This window comes from Poromitra crassiceps (assembly GCF_964638095.1).
Source record: "Poromitra crassiceps genome assembly, chromosome: 10".
Lineage (NCBI taxonomy): Eukaryota > Metazoa > Chordata > Actinopteri > Beryciformes > Melamphaidae > Poromitra > Poromitra crassiceps.
This window is the reverse complement of record NC_139631.1, coordinates 44,987,829-45,012,177: the sequence shown is the minus strand read 5'-3', so window position 1 is coordinate 45,012,177 and position 24,349 is coordinate 44,987,829. Positions and strand designations below refer to the sequence as shown.

Genomic DNA, 24,349 nt, shown 5'->3' with positions numbered 1-24,349 from the left:
GCACGAGGAGCACAGATGACAAGTTGCCAGCAACTCATATCGTTAATATTTATGTTGAATGGTTATCTTAATTATTTTATTTTATTTTATTTTATTTCTTTTGTTCACAGTGGAAGCACTACAGAAAAAAAGCAAGGGAGAAAAGACTAAGTGACGCCCAGTCTTTTTTTTTTACCAATTTAACCAATTTTTAATTGAATTAATTTATTTTTAAGTTAATTCAATTTCAATTAATTTTAAATGATACACACACACACACACACACACACACACACACACACACACACACACACACACACACACACACACACACACATATATATATGTATATATATATATATATATATATATACATATACATTTATAGGCTGTTTTAATAGCCTATACCTGCTCTACTTCAGAAACCTTTTTATCAACAAGTGCTGTTTTATAATGATTTTGCACGCCCTGAAAACATTAAAGTGGAAAGAAACTTGTTGTTAAAAAGGGTCTAAGACTGGTGGTGTGCAATTCAGTGTGCATTGAGAATGTGTGGCGTTTCTATCATTTGGGGAGAGTTACTTATTTTATTTCCAGTATGTATGTATGCCCCAATTATGATCACGTGACTACGCGTGCATTATGCATGCTTTCACCCCGTGGGCAGTAATCTGACAGCATGCCAGTAAATGGAAGGTGATTTGGGGATATTTATATGTTACCCCTACAGTAAGGGCAGTGGATCTGTGTTGATGTTATTTTGGGTTTAAAGCTGGGATATTAAAGGGCATGTATGTGATATTTGATATCTGTATAGTATGCCACTTTACTGTTATGGTTAATGTTATCATAATATATTACTATGTTAGTGTATTGTGGTAATGTTGATAGGCCTACTAATGGATTAGTATAATACAGTACTTATTATTATTTGTATACTTATTTCTATATTTGTATTCTGTTTATTTACAGAAACCACGTTTTCCACATTTCCATACGAGTGTCACTAACACCGGTCTAAGTACAGCAATAAAGAACCATTCCACTTCAACAACGGCTTCTATTGGGACCCCTCTTCTACACCCACACCAGAGTTCTAATCAGATTCTCCACAGCTATCCCACCACCAGAGTTTTTTACTATTTTTTACTTGTACTTTTTAGTAATTTATTAACGAGTATATTCTCAATGGTAATTTTCACTTTTACTTGAGTAGATATTTTCAGTCCTCAACCCACCACTGCACTTGACCCCGCCCCCCGCTCTGGTGTCCGCTGCACAACAGACAGCCACATCAGACGCTGTGAAGGGGTTAAAAAACACAAAGAAATACTTCTTCATAAAACTAATATTTGGACTGAAAGCTCTTTCCATAGCACAGCACAGAAACACTGTTCTGGCAGTAAAGTTCAGGCCGGACAGTAGGAGAATAACTCAACACAGCTCTAAACTCAAACAGTGAGTTCTGCCTCGGAGGATCAATTTGTCGAGCTGTAAAATACTGCAGTCCCAGAAACCCTCCGCCGGTCCACCCCGACGTATAGGCAAGTGTCTTAATTAAAACTGGCCCTTCCAGCACGCCATAGACAACATGACACTGGCTCCTGATTGGCTATAGAACACACATCTCTTCCTGTTTTGGGTCGTATCAATAAGCGAGTTTAACAACCAGTGAGTTTTAATGGGATTCGTGTGTAAAGCGTCTTCGTCAATAGGCCTAATGAGTGCTTTTACCTTGGTTATCTAAGCCTGACGGCAGCCGATATCTGCCGATGGTTAGAGGGGACTTATCGGATCTGCATTCCTCCAGGGCGCTGTGTTTCAAACACTGCTTCCAGACCCCCAAATTGGGTCCCGGGTCTGTTTATGCCGGGGCCCAACATAACGGGAGGATTGTCTTTTTAAAGAGATGTCATTTCCTGTTCTGAGCTAAAAGCACCTGCTCCTTCTTCTCCACGTTGTTCTTGTTACCGCTCATCTTGGCATGAATAGTATTTAGGGCGAGACAATCTGGGTACCCATCGGTGGTATAAAAAAGAAACTTTATAACTTTATTATTCCATACCAGTTGTAGAGTGTATGGGGAGCTGACTTGCTGATCCATGAGTCCCGTGGGCGAGCTCTAGCTTGATCTTAGTGGAGAAAAACGAGTCCCGACGGACATTCTAGGGTCACGGAGTTATCAAGTTTGACTCCTAAAGAAAGCATGCATGTGTTATGACATCTCATTTCAACAATAACATCGCAGTCTTGTTGTTGATCAGACCACGCTATTTATTGGCACTACTTTCTGGCTCCGCACTGCATCCGCGGTGGTCACTATAACGCTGTGTACAGGCGTTTCAGACACAGCGCGCTCTGTAAACAGGCTACTAAAACATACTAAACATGTCTGACTATGAAAGCAATGAAGATGCTGCAATTCATGCCAGATTTGAGGGGATGTCTTTATGAACCTGAATACACAGATGAGGAACTTGTCAGATCGAACTAGAATGGTCAGAGAGAGAGAAGATGCAGTTCAACAGAGTTGGAGAGCTACTGCTGCCGAGTAGCCTAGGCTATGTATTTTATTTTTTATTTTTTAACTGGCAACATTGTTAGATTTAGGTACTATAGTCTCTCATACCATGCGTTTTGGCGCAGCAGTGCTCTACATGGGTTTTCCTCTGCTCTGGACGTGGAGGTAAATTTTAAATTTTAATAGGTGAAATGAGCACCGTACACTCAATTGTTTTATCTTCGCTGGAGAAGAAGCACCCATATTTCACCTAAGGCATCATGGCATCTAGAAATAAGGTGGATAGGCCCCCAGCTGTTTCAAACACAGCGGTCTCACATAGACAGACTGCCCCACCATCTCTCCACAGACAGACAGACAGACAGACAGACAGACAGACAGACAGACAGACGCCACATTTTCTCCATAAACAGACAAACATGCACCAAGTATCGCTGCCGTGTCTCATTGGCTCATCTTTGGCACTTTGATCACTATAACCGTGATAACTATTTAAGTGGATTCCACTGCATTCTCTTTCGCCTGAAAGCAGCTAGCTAGGAGCTTACAGCTAGCGGGTGGGTGTAGTTCGGGGTGCCGCGTCTATGTGCCGACAGGCCGCAGTGCCGACAGGTCGCAATGCCGATAGCCCACAAGCAGAACCAGCTGAGCGAGGCGGCGTGCAGCGTGTCGGTGGAGCTAACCTCTCCCAGCCCCCACGCCAAACCTAACCTCCCCCCATGCCTAAACCTAACCTCCCCCAGACCCTAACCCAAAACCTAACCTCTCCCACCCCCACGCCTAAACCTAAGGTCCACCATTGCGGGTGGTCGGCATAGCAGGTGGACCCCGTAGTTCGGTCGTGCCAGTTGGGACAGTTCCAGTGTATTCGAGACGGCCAATATCTCCAAAACTCAGAACCTCACACCAAAGCCATTTAGATGCATAAATAACACTACATGTACAGGGACAATATGTATTGTTGATTTACGGGTGAACTGCCCCTTTAGAGCAGTTTGGCTGAACTCAGTTCCTTCATTTGCTCTATACTTCACATGGTCGTCGGCCATGTTGGACTTGGCCGACGACCTGAATGCCCCACCCCCTGAACTCTGACACCAGCCCCAGCACCCCCCCCCCCCCCCCCCCCCCCCCACACACACACACACACACCTTGACGTCCTGCTGCAGTCAACAGCAGAGAGACTGATGTCCGGTCAACCAACCACACTGACCTTTACCAAGCAGCCACAGGGGACTCATCTATCTCTCTGTCCCTCTCTCTCTCTCTCTCTCTCTGTCCCTCTCTCTCTCTCTGTCCCTCTCTCTCGCTCTCTCTCTCTCTCTCTGTCTCTCTCTCTCTCTCTCTCTGTCTCTCTCTTAATGCTAATACAGCTGTTTATAACTGCCACATTGACTTTCTCCTGCCACTGTATGTAAATACAATCTCCTCTGATCAATGGACTAAGAGTTGACATGACGCTTACCACAAGCGCATGCACATGCGTGCGCGCACACGCACACACACACACACATGCACACACACACACACGCATGCGTGCGGACACACACCCTAACACGCACTAACCCTAACCCACACACAATGGAGTGTTTGGATGCCCTGGCTCAATATTAATTGAGGAAGATTGTCTGAAGAAAGTTGATTTAATATCTTCAGCCACATATTCTTGTATATATATACAATAAGCAACATCACATTTTACAATCAAAGGCTAAATGTCTCTTTTTATAAAAGATGGCGTTTGGATTCACGTTTCGGCTGAATGGGGCAATTTGTAATGAAATACAGCTCATTGATGCAGACAACCCAAACAGAAGTGTAACGCATCCACAGCAGTCACGTGATGTGTCTGTACCTCCGCGTGCTTCCATAGTGGCAATAGCTACCTAGCTTTAGCCGACAGTGCAGCCCTCATAGTCTAAGGTAGAGCTAGCTAGCTGCAGCACACAGTGCAGCCCTCACAGTGTAAAGTATAGCTAGCTAGCTGCAGCACACAGTGCAGCCCTCACAGTGTAAAGTATAGCTAGCTAGCTGCAGCACACAGTGCAGCCCTCACAGTGTAAAGTATAGCTAGCTAGCTGCAGCACACAGTGCCACTCACAGTGTAAAGTATAGCTAGCTAGCTGCAGCACACAGTGCAGCCCTCACAGTGTAAAGTATAGCTAGCTAGCTGCAGCCCACAGTGCAGCCCTCACAGTGTAAAGTATAGCTAGCTAGCTGCAGCACACAGTGCCACTCACAGTGTAAAGTATAGCTAGCTAGCTGCAGCACACAGTGCCACTCACAGTGTAAAGTATAGCTAGCTAGCTGCAGCACACAGTGCAGCCCTCACAGTGTAAAGTATAGCTAGCTAGCTGCAGCCCACAGTGCAGCCCTCACAGTGTAAAGTATAGCTAGCTAGCTGCAGCCCACAGTGCAGCCCTCACAGAAGTAGAGCTAGCTAGCTGCAGCCCACAGTGAAGTGCTGCCAAGATGTCTCCTTTATGGATATATGACTCACATATATGAGCTCATTAAAACATCTATAAGCTGGAAAACAAGTGACGAAGACGCACAGAGATTCAGGGGTACTAGCATGGTCTGATGCTAATGTTAGCAAGACTAATCATCTTGCCATCGTATGTGTGTGAAATCATTCCACCAATTCAGGACCATTTCAGGAGTGATTTCATCACCCACAATTAATGTAGGAATTCCACATCTAGTCCCATCCCATATGTCTGACATACTCACATCTTCTTCAACTCCTTGTTTAGCTGAATGGATAGAGCAAGGCACTGACACTGTCAGGGTTAGGTGTTCAAATCCCACCCACTGTAAAGACATGTACTGAGGAGCTTTGGATGAACGCATCAGAGGAAATCACAAATATGCAAATGTCACCCAGTCATATAAAATCTTCACCCAGACACACTTCCCCCAACACCCGAAGGTGCCCCCCCCTCCCCCACACCCTTCCTCACCTCCCATAGGTGCCTGATGTTCCTGACGGCCCCGGCCTGCAGCTTGTCCAGCAGCAGGGGGACTCCCTGAAACGGACCGATCCAGGTTCCCTGAGGGACTCGCTGGGCCGCGCAGATCCCATAACCCAGCCCGGGTACGGTGCTGGTGCACAGACACACCTACAGACACACAGCACAGGTATACAGTCAGTACTGTTAAATAGGCAGATCCCATAACCCAGCCCGGGTACGGTACTGGTGCACAGACACACCTACACACACCGCATGGCTTAATCAGCACTGTTACATAGGGGCTGGGTTTAGGCATGGGGAGTGATGATTGGTAGGGGTTAGGGTTAGAGGCGGGGTTAGGTCCCTCGGGCCATCAAATGTCAGTCAGTCAGACAGACAGACAGACAGACAGTCAGAGAGGCAGACAGACAGACAGACAGACAGGCAGACAGACAGACAGGCAGACAGACAGACAGACAGACAGACAGACAGACAGACAGAAAGGCAGGCAGACAGACAGACAGACAGACAGACAGACAGACAGACAGACAGACAGACAGACAGACAGACAGTCAGGCAGACAGACAGACAGACAGACAGACAGTCTCACCTCTCTGGGCAGGTCTCTCAGCCAGTCCGGGACGTCGGGCGGAGCAACGGGTGCGGCAGTGCTGCTGGTGCCCACCAGGCGGCGCAGAGAGTGCAGCGGGCCATGCATGGGACACTCCCCGTTCCTGTTGTCTGCACACATGTCACAACCTGTAGCAAAACACACACACACACACACACACACACACAATGTGGTTTTACGGCTGTGTTCCCTGTGCAGCAGCACGAGCCGAGGGCGTCAAATACCACCACTTGGTCACGCCCCATGGTACCCTTGTGCATCACCCTGGGTCATATCACATTATCGCTCAAGGAGTGGAAATACTGGCTGTCAATCAAAAATGGGCGACGCTTATGTTCATTGACGTGACTAATTTCATTGACTAAAACTAAAACTTGACAAAAACTACGCTTCTTCACTGATAAAAAATAAGTGAACTAAATAAAAACAAACTTGTGATGACAAAAACTACGAGGAAATCTATAGACTTTTTCGTCAATGAATATAAACTCGCCGAAAATGTTGGGGAGGGACGAATTGGGAAGCGATCCAATCAGAAGAGAAGGAGAAGACAGTTAAACAGTTAAGTCTGTATGGCACGGTCAAACCTTAATAATGCCATTCCATAATAACAGATTGATAGATCTTTCCAATGAGTTTGGAAGTTCAGTCTACAGTAGCCTAGCCAGGGCCGGCGCGTGCCATTCTGCCGCTCTAGGCGAGAACAAATTATGCCGCCCCCAATTGGCAACACCATACCAGCATCAAAGTATGCATGACGCAATATGCAGGCATTTTGCACATCCATATAGCCTACCTACTATTCTCCCACTATGCCTCTCATAACTGGAACAAACTCCCTGAACACATTAGATCTGCCCCTACTCTGCCTATTTTTAAATCCAAGCTAAAGACCTTTATGTTTACTCTTGCTTTTAACTGCTACTAAACTACTGCCTCTCTCGGCCTGTAATTTTAAAAAGATTTTTCCTGTACATTTCCAACAAATGGACTGTACATGTAATAATAATACTGAAGAGTGCCTTGTAACTTATTTAAAACAGAAATAATGTTTCATGTTTGTTAATTTGAGTATATATTTTAACTAAAACTGTCGGCTGTGTTTTTTATGTGTTTTTTATATGTGCATTGCTTTGCTGCTTGTTTTTTCGATTATTTTTTTGTAAAGCACCTTGAATTGCCTTTGTGTATGAAAGGTGCTATATAAATAAAATTTGACTTGACTTGACTTGACTTGACCTACAAAAATAACGCGCCACAGGTCTGCACAGGTCTGCATAATAACTCCTATAACCACAGCAGTCATGATACAGCACAGCTATTTTCCAAATAATCACATTTTTCAGACCCTCAAACTATGCAAATCTCTCTTATCTACCACTTTCTCATGTGCATAAAACACACACATGGAATGTGCGCACAGCGGCGCAAGCACAGTAATATAAGACTCACAAAGTATTTAGCCTATAGCCTATATCATCAGCAGATTCACAACTTAACAAAGGCGAGTTGTTGTTACGAGCTGTTGGCAAATAAAGCTTGTTTACCTTTCAGAAGTGGAGACCAGTGGGGGCTGCGTCAGCAAAGGTCTTTAAATAAATCCAATCATCCTCTATTAGGATTCTCTCTGCCAGTTCATTTTATATGGAGATTGTTGCCAGTCCATTAAGTCTGTCTTGTTTCATTGTAGGCTACTACTGCAGAGGTAGTTTCAACTTTGAGAAACTTCAGATATTGTATCTTGGAATTTTGGTCTCTCCAATGAATGGGCAGGCAAAGTGCGCACTGCGCACCGCACAGGGAAACAGATTGTTTTGGAACCCAGAAACAACGTTAGAAATATCGCGCTAATTTACTGATTACACTAATATTGGTACACACATATGAGCACATGGCCTAGGCTACCTTAACCGAAAGTTAATGATGTAAATTAGTGTACTTGTATGTCCCTTTTCCTCATTCAAGCGGGATGGAGAAGACATGATGACCCGCAACTCCTCTGCCTCTGATTGGCTAGTAGTAGTGCTTGTTTAGGCATGAGGAGTGATGATTGGTTGGGTTAGGGTAAGAATATCAGGGTAAGCCAATCAGAGGCATAGTAGGGTGGGCGGTTCGTGCTGCGGACAGCGGGGAGAGAATGGATCTAGCGGGGAAGAGCATGAGAGGCAGAGCGCTGGAGAATATTTGGAGAGCTGCAAGTGAAGGCGCACAATTTGCCGCCCTTCCAAGTGCCGCCCTAGGCGGTCGCCTATGTCGCCTATGGGCCCTATTCTCCCACAGGCCTTCGGCGCTAAAATGGGCCTTAAACGCAAAAAAACGTGCCTTGCGCCTGTTTTGGGACGATATCAATATGGCTTTATGCTGCCAAATGCGCTTTAGGCCGAATGGGCGTGGCGCAGTCCCAGAATGGGCCAAAGTGGGCGTGTCGGCGCTAAATACCGGCGTACTGCTATCTTCCGAGCTGGCGTACATTTAGCGCTTTGCGCCTTTGAAAAGCAGGCCTATTCAGTGCGCCAGTGTCAAGGAGTGCTCTTCTGCCTCTCCCCTGTCACCCTTCTCTGTCTCTCTCTGAAACCAGGCCTATTCAGTGCGCCAGTGCTCTTCTGCCTCTTCTCTGTCACCCTTCTCTCTCTCTCTCTGACTCCCTCGCTCAGACCGGATCAGGCAGACACAACACATAGCAGCACCCAGCTTCCCATAGGAAATAGCAGTTGTAAGTTTACTGCCTGTGAATGTCCCTGTCCCAGCATGCAATTGGGTCCTCCATTTCGCTACTAAATAGCAACCAAATGAGCCGAAATAGATATAAAAGGTAGATCTAAAATAATGTGTAATGGTAAGACAACCTGCAATTGTAGAACATTTCAATATTGGACCAAATAAAACATCGAAATGAAACACCACCCTATGTGAAACATATATGTCCTCTTGAGCCTATATATACCCTGTGTGGATTTAACGTGATTTAGATAAGTGACAGCGGAACGCGCTTCGGAAGCTTCTACTGTCATCTGCTATACTGTGATGTCCGCTCCAATAACTTGGCCCTACTCCACATTTAGTTTTACAATAAAAACACATTTATGCAATGACTTTACATAATGTAGGCTATATTTATGTGCATCATCCTTCCTGCAGCAGGCGAGAGAAAATGATATCTTTCTGGACAAACTTTCACCAATCTAATAGGCTATATTTTTCTAGCTGATGCATTTAGAACATTATTTTCACTTTGATCTTGCTATAGTGTAGCGTATTTACATGCTTGCAGTATTGAAACTGCAGTTAGATTGGTTTGAGAAGCATAATAATATGGAATAATAGCCTATAATGCAGACAGACAGACTGGATGAAGGGAGGGGGGGGGGCAGAGCGTTTGGCTTTCGTCTGGTTTTGCGGGATCACTGGAATTGGAGCTAAAAAGGCAAGCGTGCGATTCGTTTATTGCAGTTATCCAATGAGCATGACGGTGCATAATTTTACGCTTAAAAGGCGTGGTTGTAATGCTTTAGGCTGCGTGTAGCGCCAGCACGACGATATCAAGTGCGCTGGTCCACGCCCACTGATTTGGGCTGCGCCAGGCGCTCGGCCTAGAAACAGCGCCGATGCAACGATAGGGACCTATATGTACGAACCGGCCCTGAGCCTAGCCAACTGCATATGTGTCAACAATTCCAGCTCTGAAACAATATAAAGCGATGATAAACGTTTCCAGTCAATGCACCAAGCAAACAGCAGGACCGAGTGAGGGCCTGTAAACAGTGCATAGGAGCAGCGGTTTACGTGAAAGGAAGGAATGGGAGATACCAAGTCCAGTCACCATACAGGTAAACCATAGATATAAATAGGGGAGTAAACACGAATTTTGGAAGGAAAAACGCATTTAAAAATATATACAAAATACAAAAAATGAAAGTTGTATAACCCTCCCTAAAGCCAAAATAAAAAACACAAGTCCCTCCCCAGTACTCAAAAAAATATTTGATACCCCTCCCCCTTTCTGCACCATACCCCCCCTCTCATAAATAACAAACAGTCCCTTACCGTATTTGTGATTTTACATGAACGGCCCTCAAACGGTGTAGCCTATTTACGATTGGGAATTTGGGAAATTCCGATGAGACCCGAGTTGTTTCCGAGTTGTGAGGGTTCGATGGTGGAAAGTATGGAGTCTGTGTAACCAATTAACTGTAAAACGTTGTCCATCATTCTGTTCATAATAGCTCTCATTTATTTGTAGTAGTTGCACATTATGGCCGATGTAGCTACCATAATGACCCACTACTTGCTTTTGGTAAGAAAACAGCAGCGACGAGAAAGCAACCTTACTTCTGGCATCCATGTTTTTTGCTCTTTCCGACCAAGAGCACTTGAATGCTGTCATGACATAATTACCACTGCACAACTGCTAAGTACGAGCTTCCCAGGAGCACGGGAATGCAGCATTTGACAGTCTATCTTACAGTATGTACACTAGACATGCGCGGGCTGCAGTTATAACCGCGCTGACCGCAGATATCCCACCCGATCATAAAAATAAACATTCTCAATAATAGCGGATGGGTTGCCGGCGGGTGAAATGATGTATCATTAATGAGGAACATTAATCTTAATTACATTATCTAGTCTATGAAGGTATTTTAAGCTTTATTATTCGTCAGGCACATGTTAGCCGCCAATATAGTTAGAAAGCAAGTAGGCCTACCCCCGAAGGACCCAAAGCAAACAAATAGCCATGTGTCAATGTTCGATGGGGATATGCCTGCTCTTACTCCTACTTATATGGTCAATGATGTCACCAGAACGACGAACGTCAAACAGGATTCTCTACTGAAGACACGTTGGAAGAGAAGATGCAACGCGCTTGTATTATTTTCCCATACAGGTCAATCCAGTCTTGATCTAAACTTGAAGCTATAGCGTTAGTTAGCCTCGTATGCTACATGGGCAAGTGCTGGACTGGATTATAATACAGCATGGAAGTTTATTTGGAGTGGACTGCAGTGATCACACCGACGGCAGCAGAAACAGTAAGTTCATCTACCCAAATCGCTCATTTATAGTGTTGTGAAATGCCGGGTGCATGGCGGCCGCGGATAAATAGTACGAAATAGGGGTGTCACGATACACTCAGTTCACGATACGATACGTATCACGATACTGGGTTCACGATAACGATACGATACGATACGATTTTAACAATATTTTTTTAAACTTGAATAATGACAATATATGACTGGAAAAGTAGTATTTTATTTGAAATGCACAAATACAAAACATGCTGTTGTGGGAAATTGTTATTACAATAACAACTAGAAAAAACATGAGATTGAGATAAGGCTTATCTTGAAATAGAATGAGTTACACCGTCACTTAGATTTACTTTGAACTAAAAGGTTTCTCAGCAGTATAAATTCTCATTATGCATCTTCAGTTTTTCTTCAAACTCAAACAACAAGACTTTTCTTAGTCTATTTTTTATGCATCTTCAGTTTTTCCTGTCAAGTAAACAGTTTTGCCAGAAACTCAATTGAATGGTTTCTCTCCTGTATAACTTCTCATGTGTCTCTTCAGAGACTTGTTCAACTGAACTACTTTCCACACATTGAAATTCAACAAACAAAGACGTTTCTTAGTCTATTAAAAAAAAAAAAAAATGATATAAAAAAAAAAAAATTGCGATATGAGATTTCATCTCAACGATACATATCGTGACGTTTTACTATCGCGAAATTTCGTGGGACGATATATTGTGACACCCCTAGTACGAAATGATTTGCGCGAATTTATGGTGGGCGGGTGGTTCATGCATACACGCGGATTAGGATAGCATAAAAGCTCATCCGCGCATCTCTAATGTACACGGCTATCATGTTTGCTGGAAATCTAGATGAACGAGTGCCTACGTTAATGATAAATATTGATGCATTGGTGCCATGACACAAGGCACGTGACCTTGATTTCTTTGAAACCAGACGGAGAATTTAGAGAAACGAGTGTGGCTGGATGGAGGAACCCTTTAGCCCCATATAGCCAGTGCTTGTAGACAGTACTTTATTGTCTGGCCGCGGAGGGCTTTGCCCATGGTCGTCACCTCGGAGAAGGACTATTTCTTCCTGCAGGTAACCCATATCCAAACCCTAACCCCAACCAAATGGCTACCAGTGCCTAACCTCGACCTTGTGTGTCCGTGTGTGTCCAAAAATGACGCGCAACGCAAATGCGTTGACCAGTGGTGAGTGGGAGCGGGTTGGAGGAACAGTTGGGAGTGGGAGCGGGTTGGAGGAACAGTTGGGAGTGGGAGCAGGTTGGAGGAACAGCACATGTGGAGCAGGGCAGTCTTGGCTGCTTCTCAGTGTGTGTTGTTGGGAATCAGTGTGTGTCAACACTGAGTGGAGATGCAGGCTGACACTAATGGATGGTAATTGACTGCAGCAACATAATGGGAGATTATTATCTGGTCATGAAACTCCCACAGAGAGAGAGAGGGAGAGAGAGAGAGGGAGAGAGAGAGAGCGAGAGAACGAGAGAGAGAAATAACAGTTTCCCCCTAGAATTAAATATCCTCCACTTAAAGAGTGACACCTCCTTTCACAGCGTGATTGATGAAGTCAAATTAAAGCACATTATGGTCACAGTATAAATGAGAAACTTTTTTTTTTTTTGCCCTGATTTCACCTGTTTTCTCACCAGTACTTGGCCAATTCCCCCCTGCTGCTCCACCCCCTCTGCCGATCTGGGGAGAGTTGTAGACTAGCACCTGCTTCCTCCGATACATGTGCAGTCACCTGCCGCTTCTTTTGACCTGATAGTGAGGGGTTTCACCGGCAGGACGTAGCACATGGAAGGATCACGCTATTCCCCCCAGTTCCCCTCCTCCACGAACAAGTGCAGCGACCAAGTGCAGCGACCAGGGCACACACTCTTAATCCAGCATCCCACCTGTAGACTGACACGGCAAATTGTGCCTCTATACTAATGCAAGGAGATGACGTATTTTTGTAGGCTTACCCCGGAAGTCCCTGAGCTGCTGGTTCGTAGGGGGGAAACGCAGTGGGATTTTTGTATGGGAATTGTGGTTAAATGCATGAAAAGGTCTGTGGTTAACAAACGTTTATGAAACAGCAAAGTTTGTGTTCAGCAAGATAATCTTCACAAATTAGGACCACTTGGGTCGTCAAAAGGGCCTTTCTGTGTGGAGTTTGCATGTTCTCCCCGTGCCCCCTGGGGGTTTCCTTCACCAAAACATGCAATGTCCGGGTCGCTCCGAACAGTCGCCCCAAAAGACCAGAGGAGGCACCATTCAGCGACCAATATCCTGGTTGCTGATGTGGTGCCTCCTCTGGTCGTTAGGGGCGCCTGTTCAGAGGGAGGGGAACTCGTTGGAATAGCGTGATCCTCCCACGTGCTATGTCCTACCGGTGAAGCTTCCCCTGTCGGGTGAAAAGAAGCGGCTGGCTAACTGCCCATGTCTCGGAGGAAGCATGGAGCCAGTTTCGACTCTCCCCAGATCGGCAGAGGGTGGAGCAGCAATCAGGATAAATTAATTAAAATTAGCACTAATGGGGGATAAAAATGGGATAAAAAAATTGGGGAAGAAAAAAAAAGAAAAAAATCCCATTGTCCTTTACACGTACGAGACGGAAGTGCTACTTCCGTATGGAGCTTAGCATACTTCCGGACTCATTCCTGTGGTACTCTATGGACGCTTGACCAAGCTGGAGGTAACACGGGGGCTCGAACCTGTGACTCTCGTGTTGGTAGACAGGGAATCTACCGCTGTACCCGGACACCCCGGTAAACAAGAGATTAGATTTGCAGCTTTGTCTCATTGCCTCAAAACCAGTCAAGTGTTTAAGCGGTAAGAGCGGTGAACTTGATGAAAGGGTTGAAAGATAAAACATGTGAAAGTGTTTTGTGTGGAGAGAGCCGGACCCGCTGCACGCTCCATACGTTTTAGGAAGTAATAAAGAGAGGAGCGTTTGATTTACTGAGCAACTTTGAAGCTGCTGAGATGTCGAGATAAACCAAGCGCTCCTCAAGTGGTTCAAATGCTTGGAACGCACACACACACATTACCTTAAACAGACAGGCATGCAAGCACACACACACACACACACACACTCACACTCACACAGAGACACACGCACACACAGACACACACACACACACACACACACACACACACACACACACACACACACACACACACACACACAACACACACGTATAAGGTTGAATGAAGACAGATGATCACTCCCTTCGCTCTGACATTCTCATGTTAAGATTATATAAAAATATGTAAAAATTTAAATAAATATTGAAAACAATCTAAACTAGAAAAGTGCACTCATCAGCTCTGAACCAGGCACCGCTATGGCCATGGCCAAACTGAAACCCAACTGCGACGGTTAACACACACGCTCTCTCACTCACGCACACGCACACACACGCACACACATGCGCACGCACACGCACGCACACACGCACGCACGCACACGCACGCACACGCGCACGCACACACGCACGCACACACACACGCGCACGCACACACGCACACACACACGCACACACAACGATACACATGATCCCCTCGAGGCATTCGTCTGGCAGAGATAAATATTTAGAGGTTTCAAGAGAGAAAAGTGCATAAATTATTTTCTCTCTTTGTTAAAGGACAATTCAATTTTTTTACAACCTGGACCTTATTTTCAGCTTGGTTTATGTTGTGTTGGTCACCCAGAACATCATTTAGAGCTAGAACACGCCATGCAACGGCCTGGAACAGAGGCCGATGTGCTATCTCCTTTAAGTTTATGAGCAAACTCCTCCCACCGAGTCAGTTTAATTCAACACCTGCCCATGAAATAATCCTGTGATAAACCTGAACTCTAACTCCTCCCACTGAATCAGTTTAATTCACCAGATTCTTAAATGTGAATATTTTCTGCTGACTTTACTCCTCTATGACAGTAAACGGAATATCTTTGTGGTCATCTTTGGCTTTGGCAAACATGAGTGATTGACATTTTTCCAACCCATTTTTTACCATTTTCTGACATTTTATAGACCAAACGACTAATCAATTAATCGAGGAAAATAATCAACAGATGAATCCACTATGAATCGTCAGTTGGAGCCCAACTAGCCAGTTTTCTATTGTACTACTCTTAATAATAATCATACACTGCAGGCAGCACTTTTCTGTGTAGGTCTCATATTTCTTTCCTCATAGTCTCTCCTCTCCGTTCCTCTCCTCTCAGCCTGATGAACTGGCTGTGAACTTGTTTTGGCGTGCTCTCTTCACCGCCCATCATTCAAACAGAGTATTCTGTGACATCCATTGCCAATGTTTAGACAGATCCGCTCACTCTGGCCAGCCCAGTGTTTAGACAGATCCGCTCCGCTCTGCCCAGCCCAGAGTTTAGACAGATCCACTCTGCCCAGTCCAGTGTTTAGACAGATCCACTCCGCTCTGCACGGCCCAGTGTTTAGACACATCCGCTCCGCTCTGCCCAGCCCAGTGTTTAGACAGATCCACTCTGCTCTGGCCAGCCCGGTGTTTAGACAGATCTGCTCTGGTCTGCCTGGCCCAGTGTTTAGACAGATCCGCTCTGCTCTGGCCAGCCCAGTGTTTAGACAGATCTGCTCTGGTCTGCCTGGCCCAGTGTTTAGACAGATCAACTCTGCTCTGGCCAGCCCAGTGTTTAGATGGATCCACTCCGCTCTGGCCATCCCAGTGTTTAGACAGATCCACTCCGCTCTGCCCGGCCCAGTGTTTAGACAGATCCGCTCTGCTCTGCCTGGCCCAGTGTTTAGACAGATCCGCTCGCTCTGCCCGGCCCAGTGTTTAGACAGATTTGCTTCTCGGCATTCATGAAACATTTCGCTGCCGATCAGTCGAGATATTTAAGAAGATGTTGCCTTCCTGAAATCCATTGGTCCATTACAAATGGTTGTTTTTTGATGATAGATGCATAAACGCGCATGCATCCAGGGGCGTCATGTAAGCCAACAATCTGGGTTACATGCTGCCACTCCGACGTGCTGCCACTCCGACGTTCTGCCACTCCGAAATATCGGCACTCAGAAAGGGATCATGTCTATGTTCCCCGGGTTCTATATTCCCCATTTTCCCACGCCAAACCTAACCTCCCCCCATGCCTAAACCTAACCTCCCCCAGACCCTAACCCAAAACCTAACCTCTCCCACCCCCACGCCTAAACCTAAGGTCGGCATTGCGGCTTCTAAGGTGAACGACCGCCAGTCCGAATAATGGAAGTTAACGTTCGGAGTGGCAGGGCTTCGGAAAGGCAGACAGTTACCAACAATCTGAGGGGGCGAACTCTGGCGCCGCCTGTAGGGCAGGGGCGTATCTACGGGTGGGCCTGGGTAGGCACACGCCCACCCACTTCTTGCCCTGGCCCACCCAAAAATTTTTTTTTTTTTTTTTTTTTTTTTTTTAAATTGGTTGTTTTCTAGAGGCAAACTTGCTGCTGCATTGCTAGCCAATGGTTTTGTTACTTTTGTAAAAACGCAGGGCACATCATCTCCAGAGTCTAATGCATGACAACTTCATGACATCTAGGAATTTTGTTCTCTCTGTGGATAAATAAACCAGAGGGCGTCTTGTTCAAACTTGAAGCAGCCTCAGTGTTGTTATTTTTTTAACTCACAGCAGTATATGGATCAGTGGTTCTAATTTCTGTATAAAGTAACAGTATACACACAAGTATAAGCATTCATGTATGCAACATTTGGCACCTATATGTAACCTTTTATAATTGTATTATCATTATATGGTCCAAATATTTCAGTAAAGCACTTGAAACACTTGAAATATTCTTGCTTGGGTGGTATCATTCTACTTGAAATGATGGTCAAATGCATTATTTTTAGTAAAATAACACGTCAAATTTTTCGGGCGGCCGGCCTTCGGCCGGCCACCCGAGTGGGCCCGGCCTTCGGCCGGGCATCTGCACCCCTTCCTATCCAGGCCCACCCAATTTGATCCAGGCCCACCTATAATTCAATTTCTGCATACGCCCCTGCTGTAGGGCAAACATTTTTTGGGGGGTTGGAAGCCAGATTGAGAGGAATATCTCATTTTAAATTAACAGACTGAGCAGGTGTAACCATAAGGCTATTTTCCAAACTGCTCAGCCTCCTGGAAAGATCCATAATCACCAGACTAAGTACATTGCCACTGCCCAGGCTCAATGGACTTGACAAAAAAGGGAGACCACACGTTTCAAAGCAATGTAACACAATGTTTATTTTGGCTGGTATTGCCTTTTCAGAAGGTAGAAATCTTTTCTCTTCCATTAGTCTCATCTAGTGTCCTCTAGATCAGGGCTTCCCAACCTTTTTTGTGCCAAGGACCGGTAGATACATGGGAAAAAAAGTTGTGGACCGGTTGTCAATTTTAATGGTTTTAGTTGCATATATACTGTATTTACTCACCAGCTGGCGACAAAGGGTACTGTATGTAGCCTTTACAGTATTTATGTTTTTGTTTCACTACAAACATAAATAAATGTCAACTTGAAACTATGTTTCAACTACCATACACAGCCTTTAATATTATAGCCTATGTTTATTAAAATAAAATAAAATAATAATAATAATAATAATAATAATAATCTGAGGGGGCAATTTCCCCCTCAGTTACAATGGGCATGACGCTTCTGCATGCATCGATCATCAAAAATACAACCATTTGTTTATATTATATAATTAAAGGAACAGCCCACCCAAGCCTGAAAGTTCTGTCATCATCTCGTCCCCCTCATGCTCGTGTAAACACAGGTGAAGTTAGCTCCTCCCCCTCATGCTCGTGTAAACACAGGTGAAGTTAGCTCCTCCCCCTCATGCTCGTGTAAACACAGGTGAAGTTAGCTCCTCCCCCTCATGCTCGTGTAAACACAGGTGAAGTTTGTCCATATATACGACACAGGGAAGTCGCCAGCACAACTCCATAGCAGCCTTCTCCAAAACAACTGAAGTCAGTGGAGACCAGGGCCCCTATCGTTGCATCGGCCTAGTTTCTACACCGAGCGCCTGGCGCAGTGGGCGTGGACCAGCGCACTTGATATCTTGGTCTTGGCGCTAGACGCAGCCTAAAGCATTACAACCACGCCTTTTAAGCGTAAAATTATGCACCGTCATGCTCATTGGATAAGTGCAATAAACGAATCGCACGCTTGCCTTTTTAGCTCCAATTCCAGTGGTCCCGCAAAACCTGACGAAAGCCAAGCGCTCTGCCCCCCCCCCCTCCCTTCATCCATATCAAACAAGACACAGCAACAACAACCTACTCTTACCGCGCACACGGACTTCAAGGCACCAATTCAACATTACTTTTAGAGGTCCTAAGCTTTGGAGTGAATTAAGCCTACTGTTAAGATCAATGTCCTCTTATTCTGCTTTCAAAAAGCACATGAAGAAACATCTACTGTCCTCCTGATCTCTGTACTCATCCTTCTCTGATAGATTTTGACAACTTTTCTCCAACAGACTTTGTTTTCCTCTTAGCCTTGCTTTTGCTTCAGATGCAAATGATCTTATTTTTGCTGCTTTGCTGATTTAACATTTTCTTTTTTTGTGTTTTATTTGCTGAGTGTTTAGCCTGCATGTCACAAAATTGATATGAGTAGGTGTGGAACTTTGTACAAGCCTGCAAAGGCTTCGTTCCCACCTTGCACAGATTTGTACATAAATTTGTGCTAAACAAATAAACTGTCTCCATTATAAGCTATTATTCCATATTATTATGCTTCTCAAACCAATCTAACTGCAGTTTAAATACTGCAAGCATGTAAATACGCTACACTATAGCAAGATCAAAGTGAAAAGAATGTTCTAAAGGCATCAGCTAGAAAAATATAGCCTATCCCTATATGATGAGATTAATTTTATATTGGTGAAAGTTTGTCCAGAACGATATCGTTTTCTCTCCCCTGCTGCAGGTAGAATGATGCACATAAATATACCCTACATTATGTAAAGTCATTGCATAAATGTGTTTTTATTGTAAAACTAAATGTGAAGTAATGCCAAGTTATTGGAGCGGACATCACAGTATAGCACATGACAGTAAGCGTTCCGCAGCGCGTTCCGCTGTCACTTATCTAAATCACGTTAAATCGACAAGAGATATATATAGGCCCAGGAGGACATATATGTTTCACATAGGGTGGTGTATTCATTTCGATGTTTCATTTGGTCGGCCTAAAGCGCATTTGGCAGCGTAAAGCCATATTGATATCGTCCCAAAACAGGCGCAAGGCACGTTTTTTTGCGGTTAAGGCCCGTTTTAGCGCCGAAGGCCTGTGGGAGAATAGGGCCCCAGTTCTTCAGAGCTCCAAACAGACCTATTTACACCATCATGTATGTGACATTCTACACTAACAGCTGACTGATTAGTGCCAAATAATGGTGTGTAGGTCTTTCTATTGCTCAACAGGTTCTCGTTCACACTGCGTCAGAATATGACGTCATTATTGCACAAACACAACAACACAAAATGGTCACGTCAGATTTGGATGGGCACATTCCTCCGCCCTGCTCGGATACAGAAACTTTAGGACTTCATCCTCCTCAGGAAGCACGGCTACCGGCCCGGTAGTCTCAACACCAGAACCATGAGAGTTCTTACGCTGATACACTACGTTACCGCATGCTGCAGAGCTCTCTCTGGGCCTGGGACACTTTCCCTCAGCCGGCTGGTTATGGGAGGGAACCGTTCACTTGGCCAGTCATACAGTATGCCAGTGGTGGATTTGACCTGTCACTCATTCAATTTCAACCCGCCTTCAAAAACCAGCAGTGGCTGTGAAGTGACAGAGACTCACATGTAGTATGCGGAGCGAAGCGATTCAACGTAATATTCGAGTCTGGGGAGAGACTACCGGCCCGGTAACATTTCGCGGGAGCCAGGGCTCGAATCGAAACGTTTAGGCCAGCACAGCAACTTGGTTGGGTTTAGAGAAGTAAAACAACCTTAGGTTTAGCAAACAAAACCAACTTGGTTGCGGGTAGGATCAGGATTCGAACCAGCTCTCTTGTGACAAGAAGGTTACAAGTCGGAAAAGCTACGGGCCCACCTCTCCTACCCCTTCTCCCTAGTGCGACTTTCACCTATTAAACCAAGTCATTACGTTGAAGACCGCTGGGAGTTGCCGTGAGGCGGAGGGATATAGCAACTACAGGTACAGTACTGACAACTACATCCGGGGGTAGAGGTCAGGTCAGGACATATATTCCATGAGAGAGCCGACACAGCTGATATTGATGACACAGTGATTGAGGCCAACAGGACTGCATGGAACAATAGAGTGAACGTCACAGGGTTAGTTGCGCACGTATTGCGGTATCAAAACTCTGAGGAACTCAAGCCAAAATGAGAGAGATCTCTGGAATACAGGAAAAAGGCGTCTTGTGCCGTATGCGTATGAGACGCTGGACATTCCCACTAGGAATATGACGATGTGCAGCACTGCAACTTTGGCGATGTATTGGATCCTAGACCCATCCTGACAGTGAGTACGGGTCAAGAAACCTCACCCCATTGAAAGAGTGATCTTATTTGTGTAAGATAACCTGTCTGTTGCTGGCGAAACTTTAAAATACGCGGAGGAGGCATCGGGATCTTCCATATTTCTATATATTTTCAATAACAGCTGAACCTCTAGCTGTAACTTTCTGCAACCAGTTCGGCTCCGCCCCCAAAATACGTCATCGCTGTTTACAAACATAAAAAGGGTCAATAGCAGCCAGTCAGTAGCTGAAGTGACACCGGAGAGCTAATGGTGGTCGCACACAAAGCTACCGTTTGTTGAGGACAGCTGGTCGTGTGTGGAAACACAGATAGGCACAAAGCTGTGGAGCTCCACATGTAACATCTAACCCTAACATGGAACATGTTCCAGACTGTTTTGTTAACTGGGGGACGCTACGGGAGTGGATAGCAACGCCACATGACATGAAAGACTCTGATGCAACTTGTCCAACCAAGAATAAGATAGTGAATCATCTACACGTGCTACACCATGCTGCTACACCACGCTGCTACACCACGCTGCTACACCACGCTGCTACACCACGCTGCTACATGTTGGGAAGGGATTCCAAGACATCTGATATGAAGACCAGCACAAACAACATCCAAAGTGGTCCAAGTCACACCGACGACATGATGCTGGGTAACACCAAGTCGACCGTGGCCTGGTTCAGACCCATCCTCAACAGAACCAACAGGCCACCATGTTCAGAAACACTCCTAATATTAACACACACATCCACGCACGCACGTGCGCACGCACACCCACACACACACACACACACACACACTGTGAGTCAGGCTTAGTTTTCAGAAGACGGACCACACACCGAGGACACACACGCTCTGTGACACAGCTTTCTACTGGACTCAACTTATTTCTTCACCTGAAGCTGCCGACAGCAGACATTTTGTGCCGATATTCTGTATCGTGATGAAGAAAAAGTCCTCAAATCCTTTATTCAAGTCAAACTGAACTGAAAAATCACTTTTTAACTCTTTTCCGGCCCAGTCCTCTGCTCTCTGAGCCAGCGAGTATAGGCTACAGTGCACGGGGCTGTATTTACATTATATTGTGTTTGTACATAGAGTGTTATTGAAACGTGATTTATCCGGTCAAATAGATTATAATCAGATAGCTGTCTCGCTCTGCTCAGAGGCGCGGGCAGGGCAGTACTCGCCTCCTCACATCCAGTCAGTCCAGTCCCTCACCCCAGACACGCCCACTTTCCAACGGTCAAATCAAACTCCTCCACGCCGCATGATCCGCCTCTCTACCCTGTTTCAGTCGGAATACATCCAGATAAGAAATAGCTCGCCTTTAAGTAAAACTAACCATACTTGATGTACTCCTTAACGTTCTACACGTCACCGTCTAACCACGGTCTCAAAGGCCGTGTTCACATTACAGGCAAATCCGATTTGCTGCTAAAGTCATTAATCATCATTATCTTGATTGGTTTCCCAAATCTGATTTGGGAGTGTGTCCGCGCTGCCACAAATCTGATTTGGGCAAGTGTTCAAGTCGGATCTGTGTGTCCAGATGCAATGAGCCAATGAGCCAACATACAATGTTTCTGGCAGTGTTTGCATGTCTGCTCTCTGCTCCCCACCCCCCGCAGAAGACACTCTCAAATCTGATTTGGGTGATCAGCGCGTCCACATTGAAGTCACATCAGTCGAAAGCAGATTGGAAACTACCTCCATATGTGGTTTGGGACAAGTGACACAAATCAGACTTGGAGTGTCCAGACTCATAAAACCAAGCTGGATAGAATCATTAATAGGTCATTAAAGTTCACAAATCATCAAGTGCAAGAAAGAGAGTGTGCATATGTGCGCGCGTGTTTGTGTGTGTGTGTGTGTGTGTGTGTGTGTGTGCGTGCACGTGTTTGTGTGTGTGTGTGTGTGTGTGTGTGTGTGTGTGTGTGTGTGTGTGTGTGTGTGTGTGTGTGTGTGTGTGACATGACATGACAGGACATTATAAACACACTGTTGAATGAAAGTGTTCCAGGCAGCTTTAATGTCTTCTATCAGCAGATCAGTCTTGTCATTTCAGAAAAACTTACAGGAACAGAAAAAAAAAAAAATTATATATATATATATATATATATATATATATATATATATATATATATATATATATATATATATATATATATATACTGTATATATACCAATAATAAATCTAATCTATGAAACACCTCAACATGACTAATGACTGTTTTTTCATTAGACTGAAGGAGAAATATATACGTATATATATATATATATATATATATATATATATATATATATATATATATATATATATATATATATATATATATATCAGTGGTGGCTGGTGACCTTGGAAGCAGGGGAGGAAGCTAGTGCGGCGACCGAAGGTCGCCGCCCCTTTTCGGCGGCGACCTTCGGTCGCCGCCGAAAAAAATTTGGGGTTTTTTTTTCACGTGTGCGCGCGTGCGTGCATGTGTATTTGCCATGTTTCCCATGCTGTCAAGCCTCTTAGCTTTCCACCCAGTGAGGAGCATTGCATTAGCACCCAGTGAGAGGACTACAGGACGGAACAGCACCTGGCACCTGAGGCGGTCCCAGGGAAAATATGACGTGTGCTCTGCTGCTGATACTCTCACCCACAAGCAGTTTTTGCCCAAAACGCCCAAATCTCATTTTAAATTAGCATTAGGATTAGACTGTTGTGATGTCATTATTCAGTTTTAACCATCAATAATTTTTCCTTTTCTCATTATTTCATTTCTCAGAGTAAATACTGTATATTTATTTCGAGATTTTTGTCAATTATTTGTGCTGTTATGGTTATAATTAGCCTAGTTACTCACTTCTACACTATCTTAGATTGTGTTACTTATGGATGGCATGGAATTATAGTGAAAATAGATTATCCCCCCTTTTTGCTGGGGACCCCACTTTGAAAACCACTGGCTTAGGCTAGAACTGTTGCGAGAAGGTTTCAGGATTTATCTCTATGCATTAGGCTGTGATTACTATTTATATAAATCTATTTATTCACATAGATTCATGATATATTATGGTATACAGCCTACCTGTGACATCAATGTTTTGATTCATCCTATGATGTCTCACACTCAGGTGTGCTTTCACAAGACAGGTGTTGTCCATTCAATCAGCTAACCTGTCTTTATAATGGCTGTCTTGCACTGTTTGTATGATACTTGACAAAGTCTATGGCCGAAACTGTTGTCAAATAGCGTTAAATTACACTTAATTGCATCTGGAACGAGAGTGTGTCTTCATGTGCACAGTGCTGCACTACTCATTTAGTTATCAACTTTGGAGCGTTATTTACCCCCCCTTCCCGACATCCTAGGTTGACATGCTTCATCCCAATCGATTCCTTATTTCTTCTACTTTCATATGATATAAAGATCACCACTCAAGCTTTAAAATTGAGCCCGCTGTCAGCTATCGATTTACAGGCCAAATTCAGTTAAAAAATGTGTGAATTAAAGCTTCGCGGGTTTTAGTATAAGAAATTACAGGATGAAACTTCAATACGACAAAAATAGCGCTGCTCGGTGAACCATTTCCACGCCGAATTTAATAGAAGGTTCGGATAACTTGAAATCAATTGACTTACTTGAATATCCGTGCTGTCTGTAGGGGAAACGCTGCAGTCGAGACGTTGCAAATATTCCAGTTTTCTGACATTGCAAAAAG

The 24,349-nt window shown here is 44.7% G+C and overlaps 1 protein-coding gene across 1 annotated transcript in view; it reads right to left on the bottom strand.

Moving 5' to 3' along the window:
- The window catches only part of prdm6 (PR domain containing 6), a gene marked incomplete at both ends in the record, with an annotated part of 126,694 nt that overhangs the window by 90,730 nt on the left and 11,615 nt on the right, over window positions 1-24,349 (bottom strand). Inside the window, 2 exons of the mRNA XM_083643989.1 lie at window positions 5,465-5,623; window positions 6,066-6,214. Coding sequence (XP_083500115.1) covers window positions 5,465-5,623; window positions 6,066-6,214 — 308 coding nt within the window. The remainder of the gene's footprint in view (window positions 1-5,464; window positions 5,624-6,065; window positions 6,215-24,349) is intronic.